At 38.5% G+C, this 14,838-nt stretch overlaps 2 protein-coding genes and 1 long non-coding RNA gene across 4 annotated transcripts in view; 2 read left to right on the top strand and 1 right to left on the bottom strand.

The window, feature by feature from the left end:
• Positions 1–2,952, top strand: part of abca12 (ATP binding cassette subfamily A member 12) — a 61,294-nt gene extending 58,342 nt beyond the window's left edge. Inside the window, exons 75-78 of the mRNA XM_011489666.3 lie at positions 159–251; positions 369–474; positions 1,558–1,695; positions 2,176–2,952. Coding sequence (XP_011487968.1) covers positions 159–251; positions 369–474; positions 1,558–1,695; positions 2,176–2,280 — 442 coding nt within the window. The 3' untranslated portion in view covers positions 2,281–2,952. The remainder of the gene's footprint in view (positions 1–158; positions 252–368; positions 475–1,557; positions 1,696–2,175) is intronic.
• Positions 106–4,394, bottom strand: LOC110017456. The gene is made up of 3 exons (XR_002292866.2): positions 4,292–4,394; positions 1,533–1,686; positions 106–231 (listed from the first exon to the last, which is right to left on the bottom strand). It is a non-coding gene; the product is annotated as an uncharacterized LOC110017456 (long non-coding RNA).
• The window catches only part of bard1 (BRCA1 associated RING domain 1), a 24,367-nt gene continuing 13,654 nt past the window's right edge, over positions 4,126–14,838 (top strand). The window contains exons 1-6 of one of the 2 annotated variants that reach the window (XM_004081856.4): positions 4,126–4,324; positions 5,435–5,491; positions 5,937–6,082; positions 6,335–7,380; positions 7,636–7,716; positions 13,141–13,313. In XM_004081856.4, the coding sequence (XP_004081904.1) occupies positions 4,236–4,324; positions 5,435–5,491; positions 5,937–6,082; positions 6,335–7,380; positions 7,636–7,716; positions 13,141–13,313 (1,592 nt within the window). In that variant the 5' untranslated portion in view covers positions 4,126–4,235. Of the gene's footprint in view, positions 4,325–4,452; positions 4,539–5,434; positions 5,492–5,936; positions 6,083–6,334; positions 7,381–7,635; positions 7,717–13,140; positions 13,314–14,838 lie in introns of those variants that run through there. The other variant, XM_011489667.3, reaches the window with a different exon arrangement.

Here is a 14,838-nt window from a genome sequence, read left to right as displayed (position 1 = left end):
CATTCTAACACATGATGATTTGTATTCGCCTTCCACCCTGTGTCCTACAGATAAAGACTCTGGTAACATTGTAGGCAGAGTTAGGAAGGGTAATTACTTTAATCTCAAAGGGTCCTTGTATAACCTTTTATCCTTCTTTCGTTGTCTCTCCATCACAGCATGGAGGAGTGCGAGGCGCTGTGCAACCGTCTTGCCATCATGGTGAAAGGTCAGTTCCGATGCCTGGGCTCCCTGCAGCACATTAAGAACAGGTTTGTGACCTCTCTTCATCCTTCATTCCACTCTTTACTTTCTCCTCTGCCTGCACCCCCAACCCGTCAGACTTGCTATAATAACCGTGCTTTGTCTGCAAAATATTTTCTTTGCAGGTTCGGCAGTGGGTTTACTGTGAGGATGTACTTGGCCGAGGCTTCTTGTGATGTCGAGGCAATCACTGACTTCATGCAGCGCAAGTTCCCCAGCACATATCTCAAGGTGAGCTTTCCTAGACGGTCAAGAGCACTTGGTAGAAAGGAGCATGGTGTAAAACAGTTGAAGGGGTGTGTTACCAGTTAATGCCATAAAGATGTGTTGTGGTTTGTTTGAATTTCTTTCCTGACAAAAATAATAAGACCAAAGGTGTAGTAAAACATGAAAATGGTTCCATATTTAGTCGTGTTCCCGTTTCAAATATTCTCTACATCTTGGTGGTCCTTAATACTCTGTTGTAGTATTTTGTTTAAACCAAAAAAAAATTATCAGAATTTTACGAGTTTATTATCACAAAATTACAACTTTTTTTCCATCGATTTACGACTTTATTCTCGTAAAATTAAAACTTTTTCTCACAGTTCTTTTACTTTATCCTCATGAAATATAACTGTTTTCTCAGAAATATTCTTTAAATATATCTATTTTTAATTTATTTTTGTGGTGGCCCCAATACTCAGTGGCTTTATTTTATTTAAATATATACAAATTAAATACTTTATATTTTATTGGTATAAAAAATTAGGTATGCTTTATTACGGAAAAAGGACATTGAAAATTGAACGCATATGGCATGAAGTAACTTAAAAATTGAAATAACTTTCCAAAGTCTCATGGAGATAAACAATAACATTGATGTACAATTCATTTTTAATATCTCCCAAATTCAAAAGCTCTAATCAGAAGTGATTTATTGTGTCACAGATAGTTATAGCCTCCAGGATTACACTAATTGTTCCCACCAAGCTGACATTGCTGAGACTCTTCTTTGTTAACTTTAAATGATAGAAACTTCATATTTTTTGCTTGACAGGGATGTATAAACAACAACATTGGTTTGATTATGATTGATCTCCACCCCAATTTACTTATTTCTATATTTTCTTAACATAAAATAGTATTCATCATGCAGTTTACATATTTTGTTAATTTGCTACCATAGAGGGACCTTTTATAGTGTGAAAATATGAGTTATTTTATGATCAGCATTGAGAGTTCAGTTATTTTACGATTCTGTGATTTCACTGAAAGCCCACATGTTTTTAAAGTCTTAAACCACTTACCACTGCATGGTATCTGAACACACAGGACCAGCACTTCACCATGGTAGAGTACCACGTGCCAACTGCTCCTGGAGGGGTTGCTGACATCTTCAACCAGCTGGAGTCCAACAAGAATACTTTGCAGATCAAACACTTCTCTGTGAGCCAGACCACACTGGATGAGGTGAGAAAAGGGGACAGGAAATAAATTGTGAGAGTGGAAAAAAAAATTGCATGTGGCTTTGTAAGGGTGGGTAGAGGGTAGCAAGGGACAAAAAAAAAAGGGGACGCGTGATGAAAAAGGGAGCGTGAGGGCGGGAGGGGAGGCAGGGGCAGAGGAAAGCTGAGTGGGAGTGAAAGACAGTGCAGAGAAACTTTAAAAAAAGGCAGAGGAAAACTGACAGAGGGTACGCCTGAGGGAAAATAAATGGAATATGAGTTAGGAAGAGAATCCATGAGCTTTATATGCAGCCAGTGCTGATATTCTTCAACTGCTTTAAAGCCTTTGGGGCTGTGGGATTGGAAGACACCATAGCCAGGAGAAAAAGAGGGGGGTTCGGATGAAAAGCTAAGCCTCCATTCTGCTAAAATTGCTTTTCACTCGAAACAATTAAATCTTTTTAAAATGACTAAATTAACTTCAATTATTACTCAACCTCCACAGGTCTTCATTAATTTTGCCATGGGAAACACCGACTTGGAAACCACACCAATTCAAAATGAGGAGGACTCAAAAAGCCTGGACTCCATTGAGGCTGTAAAATCCTAGACTGTCATTTCTTTTTGCTGCTGTATCCAACTGAAACGATGTCTTCTTGTTTGTAGAATGTATAAAAAGATTAATTTCTTGAAGGATTTTTGACAGAACATATGATTGAATAAATTTAAATAGGAAATGGATATTTCTCCTGAACAAATCAGTAATGAGAATCAAAAAAGCACATGCACTTTTGCATTTGTGCACAGATGTCTTGTTTATTTTCTTGTTTTTAGTCCTATAAATGACACAAATTTGCTATTTTGTTTACATTGAAATTCACAGATCATCTTAAGACAATTCATTATGTGTTTTGTTGCTGTTCTTTTAATCTCTAAGCTCTCTTAATTTTAACTTTGGGATCAGCACAAAATCAGCCTTCTGTTAGAAATACACAATTGTATAACAAAGTAAATAATTCAGTTAATAAAGACATATAAGAATATGTCATTTAAAAAATCGGAAGTTCATATAAATGTAGATTGTAAATTTATAAACAGAAAATATATACACACAAAGCTCTCTACTTTTGAACTTTGGATTAAGTCTCACTCCAGGGGTATTTCCTATATTTACAATAAATGTATTGAATATTTATAATACTTTTTTCTGCTCGAGAGCCTTCCCATGATCATAAATGCATCAAGATTCATTATGTAATAAAGCTTTTTTCTCAAGTGCTCATTTTGTTGTCACTTTTGTATTTAAATATGCAGTTTAAAAAAACAACAACAACACTGACCACTGCTAATTCTGGTGCATGATAGACACAATCCGTCATTGTAGAAGAATACATTTTTTGTTTTTGATTTTTACAGTTTACAGGTTGGAGCGGTTGGAGGAAAGTGTCAGGAGTGTTGTGTGACAGAAGAGTGTCAGCAAGACTCAAAGGAAAGGTGTACAAGACAGTGGTTAGACCAGCTCTGCTCTATGGGTTAGAGACGGTAGCAGTGAGACAGAGACAAGAGGCTGATATGGAGGTAGCGGAGATGAAGATGTTGAGGTTCTCCTTAGGAGTGACCAGGTTAGACAGGATAAGGAACGAGTACATCAGAGGGACGGCTCATGTTGCCTGTGTTAGCGACAAAGTCAGAGAAGCCAGACTGAGATGGTTTGGACATGTTCAGAGGAGGGATAGTGGATATATTGGTAGAAGGATGTTGGAGATGGAGCTGCCTGGCAGGAAGGCAAGAGGACAGCCAAAGAGGAAATATATGGATGTCTTAACAGAAGACATGAAGTTGGCTAATGTTAGGGTAGAAGATGTCCATGATAGAGTGAGGTGGAAAACGATGATTCGCTGTGGCGACCCCTGATGGGAAAAGCCGAAACAGAAAGAAGAAGATTTTTACAGTTTACATTTTGGTATTTAGGAGATTCCTCAAAGCTGGCCTCTACACAAAACTTTTCTACACACTCAGAAAAGCATACAAATATTTACACATACAATTTGCAGTGCTATGTACATAATTCCGTAGCCTAAAAGAATTGTTGTAAAGATAATAAAAATATAACAATAACAACAAGGACAATGTTTGTATTGACATCACACTGTTTAAGACGTATCTTTTATTGTGGATCTATGCAATTGTAATCCAAGATGGATTAATGTTTTTGAATGTTATCATTGAACAATCAACAAAAAAGTACAACAATGTGGTGCTCGTTGTTTTACAGATTATTATTTTTTAAATTACTTTTGAAAATAACAGTCAACACGTTCCCCTTTTTGGATTCTTAACAAATACCATGCGTTCATTATTATTATTATTATTATTATTATTATTATTATTATTATTATTATTATTATTATTATTATTATTAAGAAGATTACGTGAAGAAGATTACGTCATGAAAGGTCACTTCCGCGAAAATTTGGCGGGACAAAAGAAACAACCAGGAAGTTGGTTTTGTTTTAGTAACGGTTTTACAGCCTTCAGAAAAGTGATCTTTCCTTTTCAAGCACGATGGAAGACAACGTCGTCGAGGCGCAGGATTGGAAAAGTACTAAAGAGGCTCTTACCAACTTCCGGTGGCTTCTGCTTTGTTCCAAATGGTACGTTACATTTTATTTAGGAGCCAGGGACGAGCTTAAAGTGGCTGGTACTCAGGGAGTCACTTGTATTTTAAGACATTGAGCTTCCTAAAGAGAAAAAGTCATGTGTGTCCCTTTGAGTGTAGCTTGATGGATCGAAAACAGCTGCGGGGGGATGTGTCGTAAGCGTCCCCCGCTTCTCCCGATTAAACAGATAAAAACAGGTTAAACTGAGGTAAGAAAGAACACGAAACAACAACTTTAAGCAAGCTAGCAGGACGCTAGCTCAAACCGCATAATGAGATCTATAATACAAATACACACAGTTCATCTGATTTAGTTGTTTTGTTGAGTTCGGTCAAGTTAACTGTTTTGGCGGATTCGGGAGTTTGTTTGGGGTCCTCCTGACTACTTATCGGTTCGATCTGCAGCTCAGGTCTGGGGAAAGTCTACTCTATCAGAATGATGATGATGCCCATATCAAATTCAACCATTTTTTTGTGTTGGAGCTTGGCATTATTATTTTTTATGTATATTTTTTTTAGTTTTCCTGGTCCCACCTTTAAATAATCTGGGATATATTACAGATTGACAGGATGGTGATGGCGAACCAACCAGACATTCATTGTGGTGGAGGATAAGAACTGAGGAGAGCCAATGTGGTGGATGTGTCAATAACCAGATGATTGAAACTTCAGGAAGACATTTTACAATTTAGATTCAGCAGAGTATTTGTTTTAATTTATTGTAACATTTGCACAGCCATGTTTATCAAACTTCAGTCATAAATTAATTAGATAATTATCCCTGCAGCAGATTTTCTTTCAAAGCAAAATAAAACATTCCTTCTTAAAAAGCCTTGTTTATAATTCACTTATATCTTTCAAGTAGAAGAACTGCTTAATATAACAACTTATTTTCCCCCCAATTCCAGTGTTTTAAAGCCCACACTATTTGGGGTATACTGTGCATATGTTCAAATAATTTGGACACATGGGTTTTCTTCCTTTAAACGTTGCTCTTTGAACATAGTGCTAAGCGGAGACTTGGTCATGACATACATTTAGGTTTCTGTCCTATAGATAAGTGTTATTGCACTTCTTAAAAATCTTCTGTCTCTTTTCTCCACAGTTCAAATTTAATGGAAGAGCCTGTGTGTATGGGCATGTGCGAGCATATGCTGTGCAGGTAATATGACCTTGCTATCTGTGAATTGCTTTTTTTTATTACTGCTACTTTTAAATCATCTCAGAGATTTTTATTTGCCACACAAAGTTGGATAAAAAATTCAGTTGATTTTATTTTATTTTATGCAGTATTTAAAACGGCGTGCTTCTTCTGCAATGACACCACATAATCTGCTCAGTTTCTGGCAATAGGTCTGTTTTACTTTCATGCATGACTAATTTTTCAATTCTGCAGGATTATTTCTTTGGAGATGAAATACTTTCTAGCTCTGACAATGAATAGCGGAGACAGTTAATGTCTCTGCAAGTATAAACTACAAATCTTAACTTGTTCCTTCTCTTTAAAGCTGAATCTATTTAGGAGGGGGTGGATCAATATACACACTGTATTTCTTTTTTGCTGTGCTTTGACATGGACACTAATCCAAGAAAGGTTTATTGTTCAGGTCCTGTGCCGGCCCCAGAGCAGGGGATGGCTGCGCGGTGTGCCTTAGCCCTGCGTGGGTGAAGGACATCCAAATCAACAGGCAGCTCAGCAGCATTATACAGCTCTTTTGCGGTTTGGAGTCCCTGCTCAATCCCACAAAACCAGGTACATATCGCCAATATCTGTAAAGAAATCTCTATATCACTTTTTTACAGAAGTAATATATTTTTTCTCCTCCTTTTACCTAATCTCAGCATTTCACTGTGTGGTTTATTGAAACCAAGAAGAAGTTTTTATGCGTAGCAGTTTGTACAAAAGCTCATTGGTTTGCGATTACCTTTGAAACGTTCTGGTGTACAGACAGTGGTAAATTTGTTTTTGCAATATTTGCATTGCTTTTGTACTTTGTTGTTGCAGACTCTATTGGTGGGACCCAAACAGAAAGGGAGGCAGCTGTCTTTAAACACAAGAAAAACTTCAAGATATGGTTTAGTCCACGCAGTCGCAAGGTGCGCTGCAAGGTGGAGAAACCCTCAGACGTCCCAGTGCCTAGCAACTCTGGTGAAACCGTCGCCCCACAGCTGGAAGCCCCTGCAGCTCAAAGCCAAGACCTGTCGGTGTTTAATTTTACATCATCCTCTCAAGACTCTTCTTCTTCTCAAAGATGCAACCTTGAAAACCAAAAGAAGAAGAAGAAGCAGTCATTGAAGAGAAATGCCAACAGCAGCCATTCACAGGGGCAGAGAACCAGCACAACCACGCGTGAGCAGACCAGGCAGAACAATAAAAAGAAGAGGCTGGAGGCCATAAACCAGCAGTGGGGAATTACAGAGGCAGAGCATGCATCCTCCGAACTGGAGCAGCCATGTGCTAACATGTCAAGAAGGTCCAGTAAAAGGGTTTCTTTCATAGGTCCTGCCGTCACCTGTGAAGAGCTTCCAGCGAAAGTGCTAAAAGAGAATACTGAACTAGATCCTGCCCAAAACACAGTGGGAGATGATGTTTCAGAGGGCAGCAGCAGTACACCGAGGTGCCAAACTCAGGTTGCTCAGGGCAGTGTTGGTCAGCCAAAGATAGCATGTACAAATGAGCCCAGTCCCAATGAAGATGCTCTCTGTCCGAGCAACATGACTACTCCTGATAAATGCTCTAAAGGAGTAGAAAAGAAAAAAAGCCTTTTGGAAAACACACCAAGAAGACCGAGAACCTCCACCAGCCAACGAAGAAAGTCACTAGTTGAGATCTCTCCAACTGTCAATAATCCTCCATCTTTAGCTACACCCCGGAGAGAGAAGAGCACAAAACTCGGCAAACAAAGGGATGCGGCAGGCCTGACTTTAACAGAAAGACACAGTAAATCCCCCTGCAGTCCGAGATCATCTGGTCGACCAAATTCTGGAAGCCCTGCATTTATGAAGAGGAACTACAAGGGAGAGACCCCACTGCATCTAGCAGCAATAAAGGTTATAAACTTGGCCTACTGCTATGATTTTAAATCACACAAATGTTCTCGTATCCTCCTTTTGTGATCAGACAGCACAGCTTTGTTTTATAGTAATCCTTCTGAGCATGGTTGTAATCCCTCTCTGCATCGTGGACAAGTTAATCAATGGTCCACTCAGGAGTCTTAATTGATAAACCGCAGGGCCTCGCTTTGGTTAGGTCAGCTGCTGTGTTTGAAGTGCTCCGATTCTGACTTCATGTTTATTCTCCTGCAGGGAGATGTAGAGGCTGTCAAGGAGCTGCTGGACCAGGGAGCTGACCCAAACCAAAAAGATAATGCTGGGTGGACACCCCTGGTAAGTGCTTGGTCTAACAAACTTAACTACAGACCATTTCATCTTCAGGGAAATAAAAGCGCCAATCGGCTACTTTGTGTTTGTTAGTAACTAAAAAATGGTCAAATATCCTGCCAAAATCAGAGTTTGCACATTTATGATTTGATGATGAAACATATTTTGGCAAAAGTTTGATGAACCACTTTTTTTTAAATCTTGGCAGAGATGATGAATTGATTTATCTAATGAATACCTTCAAACCCTCGGTTGTTTTTCCGACAAAAGAGTTTCTGTAAGGATACTTTAGATTTTTCTCGGCAACCAAAAGGGCGTTTGTTTTCAGGACTTAAAACTTTAGCTGGATGCTGACAACTACAAAGCTTCTAATTAGGTTTGAGCTTGAGTCTCAGAAACACCACTGAGGTGGTCTCTCTTAGTGACCATTTTTTTAATAGCAATTTGAAGACCACCACATTCTGAATAAACTAATTGGTCTGTAAATCTTCTCTTTTGAATATTTAAAATAATAGACTTATTTTGTCTAGTAATTTTATAGTAAACATAAAATCATAAAGTCATAGAATTCAATAGGTAAATTCTAAACTAACTAAACTACCCTGGGCATTTCTGCCCTTAGACCCTCCTTCTCGGTAAGGAAAAACAAACAAAAAATGGATTCCGAAAAACGCTTTATGCTAGAGTAACGAGCAAAAATATGTTTTCTATGCAACTGTTATTGTCACTTTAAAAAGTTATCATAAACCAATAAATGAGTTATTTAACATTAAGGAGTAGTTACATTTATTTTTCATTACATTTAGTTACATGTTTAAGTTATATCTGGCCCTTTGAAGACAACCACTGTGCTGATGTAGCCCTCAATGAAAACGAGTTTGACACCCCTGTCTTAAAGGTAAATTACAATAATTTGATCAGGTTTTAATCTGATGCTGCTGTAATCTTCCTCTCTGGTACTCATAGGCATTCTGTTTGTGTGATTGTACTGCTTGTGCTGTGATGAGAGAGACCAATCTGATGTCAGACTTGTGCCCTTAAAGAATCAGACGATGAAGCAGTCAGACGTTTAAAGTTTACCTTGGAAAAAGATGAATACCTGCTAAGTTCAAGAGGGAGCGCTGCAGCTGTCAGGGGGGTGTAAAGTGGAGAGAACGGTGAAATAACATCAAGCCCCTTCTTCCTTGGATCATCATGGGGAATGTCAGATAACGGGCAGGAAAAAAAGGGGGAGAGCCCGGACTGTTTGCAAAACTGTAGCACGTCTTCATCCTTTCGATCTTTTGGCCTTTTAACAGGTTGAGTGGAGAGAAACGAAAACCATGAGATGAAAAAAAAAGTAAAAGAGGAAGAACTGCTGGTTTTGATTAAAAAAATAAAAATAAATAGACAATGTCATCCAGGTAAGTTGCTGTGAAAAAGTAGGTCTGTAAAATAGACGTACAACCATAAATTTTGATTCATCCTACTCAACAATAAACCTCCATTGTAGATTTCTTCATCAGTTCCCTGGTTGACATGTTACTAAAGCGACGTCTTTAAGCAGACATGATGATGTCAGGAGACGTTAGATTCTCCTCTGTCTGCTACACTCGTTTCTAGGGCTGCACGATATGAGGAAAACTTGCAATATGCGATATTAGAGATTAAAATTGCGATAACGATATAATTCGCGGTATATAAACAAATAGCAAAATAACCAAATAACCATTCCCATTACATTGCAACAGTTTAAAAAGTATACTCTAAATGTCACTCGTCGACATCGGTGACAAACATCTAAATTAATAGGCCTCCATCCGATTGGTCAAATGCATAAATGGATTTATTTGATTCGTTAAATGGTTCAAGCTGACATAAGATTGTTTTAGCACATTTAAGGTTTACGATTTATTGCGATATTTGCAGAGCTGGATTTTGCGATAACGATAAATTTGCGGTATATTGTGCAGGCCTACTCCTTTCTATGTTGTTTGTCAGCTGCTACTCCAGAGGACAAGAAGCTGAATCTAATATATCTGAATGCTCAGGATGCACACACTCACTGCCTCCCATATCCTGGTCACTAGATGAAAGGACACAAGTAAAGATGAAGTGGATGAACCTCTGTGTTGATGAGTTTAGAAAGAATTTCCTGTTATGACCGTTACAAATACTCATTTTTTATGTGGAGCCCATTCCCCTCCAAAATGATGATACTTTTGATTAGCTTGAATCGTCCGTGTCTTGAAGAAGTTACTCCGATCAAAAATTGGGTTTTTGGTCTTTTTTAACATGTTTGTGTCGTATTGATTAGATCAGTGTTTTTCAACCTTTTCTGAGCCACGGCACACTTTAACCTTAAAAAAAATCCCGCGGCACACCAGCATCCAAAAATTTAAAAAAAAGGAGAAACTGATAGTCTGTATTGATCTACAGTCCCTGCACAATCTCACATGCATTTTTGAGATAATTGTTACAGAAAAAGCTGGAAACTGCAGCTGTTTTTTTCTAAAAGATGCAATAAAAGTTAAATTAGAAGATTTAAAAACAGCTTGTGTGTTCCTTGGTTTCAAGACGTTTAACAACAGATCTCCTTTTGCACTGTCACTCTCACAACCCAATGCATCATGGGAAATGTAGTGCATAAAACGGCCGAAGATCGGTTTTCGGAGCTTCATTGTTTTGTTCACTTGTTCCACGGTCTGATACCGGATTCTGTGCAAAGCTACACCGCTAAAGACGAGCTTTAGCTGGTATTTCTGTTAGAACTGAGCGACTTTACGAGCTAAATCGGGACAAGGAAGTGAAGACTTTAAGCACTTCTGATTGGTCAGACTGATGACATGTGATTAACCCCCCCAAGAATGATTGGTGGAGACAGTTAAAGGGACGGGACTTTTCCAAAATACAGTCGAAGGTGCAGCTGAATCGCGGTACTGCACCGTCATTCATATCAAAATGTCTTTAATAAAATAAAATAAACGCAAAGAAAATGTATTTTACGATCTTTTATATTCCTAACTCCTCAGTGTTTTATCAGGGCCTGTTTGGATGAACAGAGAGCTAAAATCCTGGAGATGGGAAATGTTTTTAGATCAGTTAATGAGGGCAATTTCCCACGGCACACTTGACCATCTCCCACGGCACACTAGTGTGCCGCGGCACACTGGTTGAAAAACACTGGATTAGATGATGGAGGACATATGTTAAGAAAACTAGCACAAAATTGCATTTTTGAGTATTTCTTCATTCAAGTAATTTTGAATCGGGGGCAGCTTAAAAAAATGCTCTTTGAAAAAGCTTGTAGTTGTAGTAGAAGCTCCATTCCGATGCATCCACTTGAGGTAAAAAAGATTGATGTACGTCTTTGTTTTCCTCGTCCAAGCTGGCCCCAAACTGTACGGCTGGATGCCTCCGATATTGCTCGCCATTTTTGTTGCAGCAGTAATGTTAGGTTAGGATTGGGAGGGGCTGGTATCGGCAGAGCGCATAAACAGATGAGTGATGGGAAGTGGGGGCGGGCTTGCTCTGAACCTGCAACTCAGAGGCAAAACTCTAATGAACTCCTGCTGCTTTGGAGAAACTACGTCTTAGGAAATTACAGGTTTTTGGATTTGACCTCTGGGAACGCTTTTGAAATGGATCAAAAGAATACCAGAGTGGGACTTTAACAAGGACAAGGTGTTTACCATTACGCTCCAATCTGACCTCAAAAAGAAACTTAAAATCAAAAAGGCTCAAACTTGCTACACTTCCTGAGGCTTTTCCCACAATCAGTGGTGTTCATGCAGCATCACTGCTGGCACACTTTTCAGGTCAGACAAGATACCTACAACTTCTTTACTCCCCTCTATTTCTTCCAAAAAGAAACCCATTCTGTGGCTTCCATTTCTCAAGCTATCTGGCAACACTGCTTGTTTTTTTTCCCAGAGGTGAACAGGAACAATGATTTGATGCAGATGAAGTAGGGCTGCACGATATGAGTAAAACTCGCGATATGCGATATTGGTGATTAATATTGCGATAGTGATATAATTTGCAGTATATAAACAAATAGCAAAACAACCAAAAACATCATTTCCATTCCACTGCAACAGTTTAAAAATTATACTCCAAATGACCCTTGTCGATGTAGGAGGCAAACATCAAACATAAAAGGGCTCATCTGATTGATCAACAACGTAAAAGGGTCCTTCCGATTGGTTAAATGCATAAAGGGATTTATTTCATTTGTTCAATATTTCAAGCTGCCTTGAGTTTGTTTTAGCACATTTAAGGTAACCATTTATTGCGATTTTCGCCATCTTTTGCAGTATGCATATTGCACAGCTTGATGTTGCGATAACGATAAATTTGCGGTATATCGTGCAGGCCTAAGATGAAGGCAACATTTCTTGATTTCTAAAAAACGATTAAAAAAAAAATCCATCTACCTGCACTTGATGATTACAGTTATCAAAGTGCTAAAAAGATTTAATCGTTTCAGCTGAATGGCTCTTCCAAATCATTTTGACTGTGGTTTGTGCTGAGGTGCCTGCTGTCATCTTCCCGCCGCAGAGCCTACACTCAAAGGGACAGAGCAAGCAACCCTGTCAGAATGGTATTGTCCAAATTTTGCAGGGCTTTCAACATGATCCCGTCTCCTCTTTTGTCCAAGAACCTGCAGGAAATGCCAGCAGAGGACCACATGGGCAACGACTTGTGAGATTTAACTGGCAGTGTTTCTGAGAAGGTGGTCAGCAGCAGAGGAGCACCTCAGGGGACTGTCCTATCTTCGTTTCTTCTCCTCTGTACACCTCAGAATTGCAGCTCAGCTGAGAGTCTTATCTAAAAAAAAGAAAAACTCAGACTCTGCTGGGTGTACATCAGTGGAGGACATGGGGTACAGAGACAGGAGGGACTGCTTTGTGGCATCTTGTGGGAACTATCTATCTTAAGAATTGTGAACAAGACAAAGAAAGGGGTTGTACATTTTCAAAGACCACGTAATAATCCAGACATTATTTCTGGACACTGAAGAAAGGCATACAGTGTTGCACATTAAGTGGGACATATTTGCCTGAAAAGGCTGTCAGAAGCGTCATTCTCATTTTCTGATGACCCACAATTAACCTTCTAGAAAAATGAAATCATATTTATTTTTGGGGTAAATCATTGTAATTGTGGTCATGTTCTTGCTATTACTGCTCTTTTCATTCAACATGCTCTTTTGTGTGTGAAATATCTGCCAATTATGTATTTAAGGAGAGCTTCAAATGACACAAAATTCTCCTCTTAATGTGAGCACAGTCTAAGGAATAGGACCAGGGTGAACAAAGACAAATTCTAATCGCTGTCTCAAACCCTGTCATTATTGATTGGAGCCACCTAACACAAAAACGTCTAGTTGTGTTGAATTTGGTGCAAAGTATGCCTTAATATAACCATTACCTCTTTTTTTCCTCTTAGCATGAGGCATGTAACTTGGGTCACCTGACTGTTGTTGAGGTGCTGGCCACAAGAGGAGCCCTGCTGAACACACCAGGCTATGAAAATGACTCTCCACTCCACGATGCTGTCAGGAACGGACACTCGGCCATCGTCAAAGTGCTGTTGCAGCTCGGAGCCTCGCAGAACGTTCTGTAAGTGACCACCAAAGCCAAAAGCTGCCGAAAGAATCTGGTTTGAGACTTGATGATTAAAGTTTCTTGAATGATAAAATAACTCGGGGTGCACAACACACCTATTTATTTATTTGGTCAAAATCAACATGTGCCACATTTATGTGATCAAGCAACATTTCCCTTGATTCCCCCATTAAAAGGATTCAAAGAGCTTATGGTCATATGTACAGTAAGGAAACTGGTTTCCCTGTACAATGAGATGTTTTGCCGTTCGCTCTGAACTCAATTAGGTTAAATAAAATAAAAGACATGGTAGGATATGTGCAGGATATCTGGAACATTCACACCAAATCTAAAATAGAACTGTGCATCAGTAAATGACTATATCTATATACAAATGAACTGTTGTGAAAATTAAGCTGAGAATAACTGTGAAAAAGAGACTTTCATGAGCTAAACTGTGTGATGCACATAAAAGTTGAATATTAAGGTGCAAGAGCAGTAATAATAATGATAAAAATGATTAGTGGGGCAGCTGTTGTGCAAAGCGCTCCACCTGTGATGGAAAGATTGCAGGTTCAGCTCCCGCCTTCCCTGCCTATGTGCTGAAATGTCCTTGTGTGCATGGGTGAATGGGACTGTGACTGTAAAGTGGTTTTGGTCGCTTAGGAAGGTAGTGAAGTGCTGTATAAGTTTATGCCATTTACCACTTAGTGTACTCTAATAGTTGTAATCTACTTGACTTTGCAAATCGCTTTCACCCATTTCTAATCCACTTTCTATACTGCATCCTCCTATTGCAGACAGTGTTAGTTAATCTAACATTAATAGATGGTTGATGTGGATTGGAGGAAATTGCCTAATCAATTTGAGTCAATTCTGATCTACTAAATAAACTGTTAATTTATGAAATCCATGAACTGATTGAACTTTAAAACAGGTTTTTACAAAAAATAAATTTGCGAAAAAGTACATTTGTATTATTACATTAGATTTTTAAGTAAGAAATCATATTATAATAAACGTTTCACCTTTCCTCTGTTTAAATCATTTTTTATAGGAAACTGTTTTTTCTAATTAAATAATATTGATTTTAAATCAAATTTAAATCAAATATTAAGTTCTATTGAAGTCAAATCATCTGTTTCTGCAGCTCTACTACATATTTTGAGCCTGTAAGTTTCTGTGTTCGCACAGACTGTGGTATTCTGTCTGAAGCAAACAGAAGGCAGATTCAACACATATATGCTAATAGAATGAATAATATAATGAAACATGAAAGTAGCTAAACAGTTAGGATGGAAGGTCAAAAAATGGAAGACTTTTCCTCGGTTCAAATGCCACAACATAGTTCAGCGTTTTTTGCAGTAAAGGCATCAAACCGATTGTAGACCATTTGCATACACTTTTGATTAGTATTAGTGTCAGCCATTTTATGCACACTTTATGGAGACTAAATAACTTTTCTTAACACATAACATTTCTATCTAATTATTTGAGTTTCAACTGTAAGGCCTCAGTTCTGTTCTTTGTATCATGTTAT

The sequence above is a fragment of the Oryzias latipes genome, chromosome 21 (genome assembly GCF_002234675.1).
Source record: "Oryzias latipes chromosome 21, ASM223467v1".
NCBI lineage: Eukaryota > Metazoa > Chordata > Actinopteri > Beloniformes > Adrianichthyidae > Oryzias > Oryzias latipes.
The sequence above is the reverse complement of the archived record's forward strand: the minus strand, read 5'-3'. Positions and strand labels throughout refer to the sequence as shown.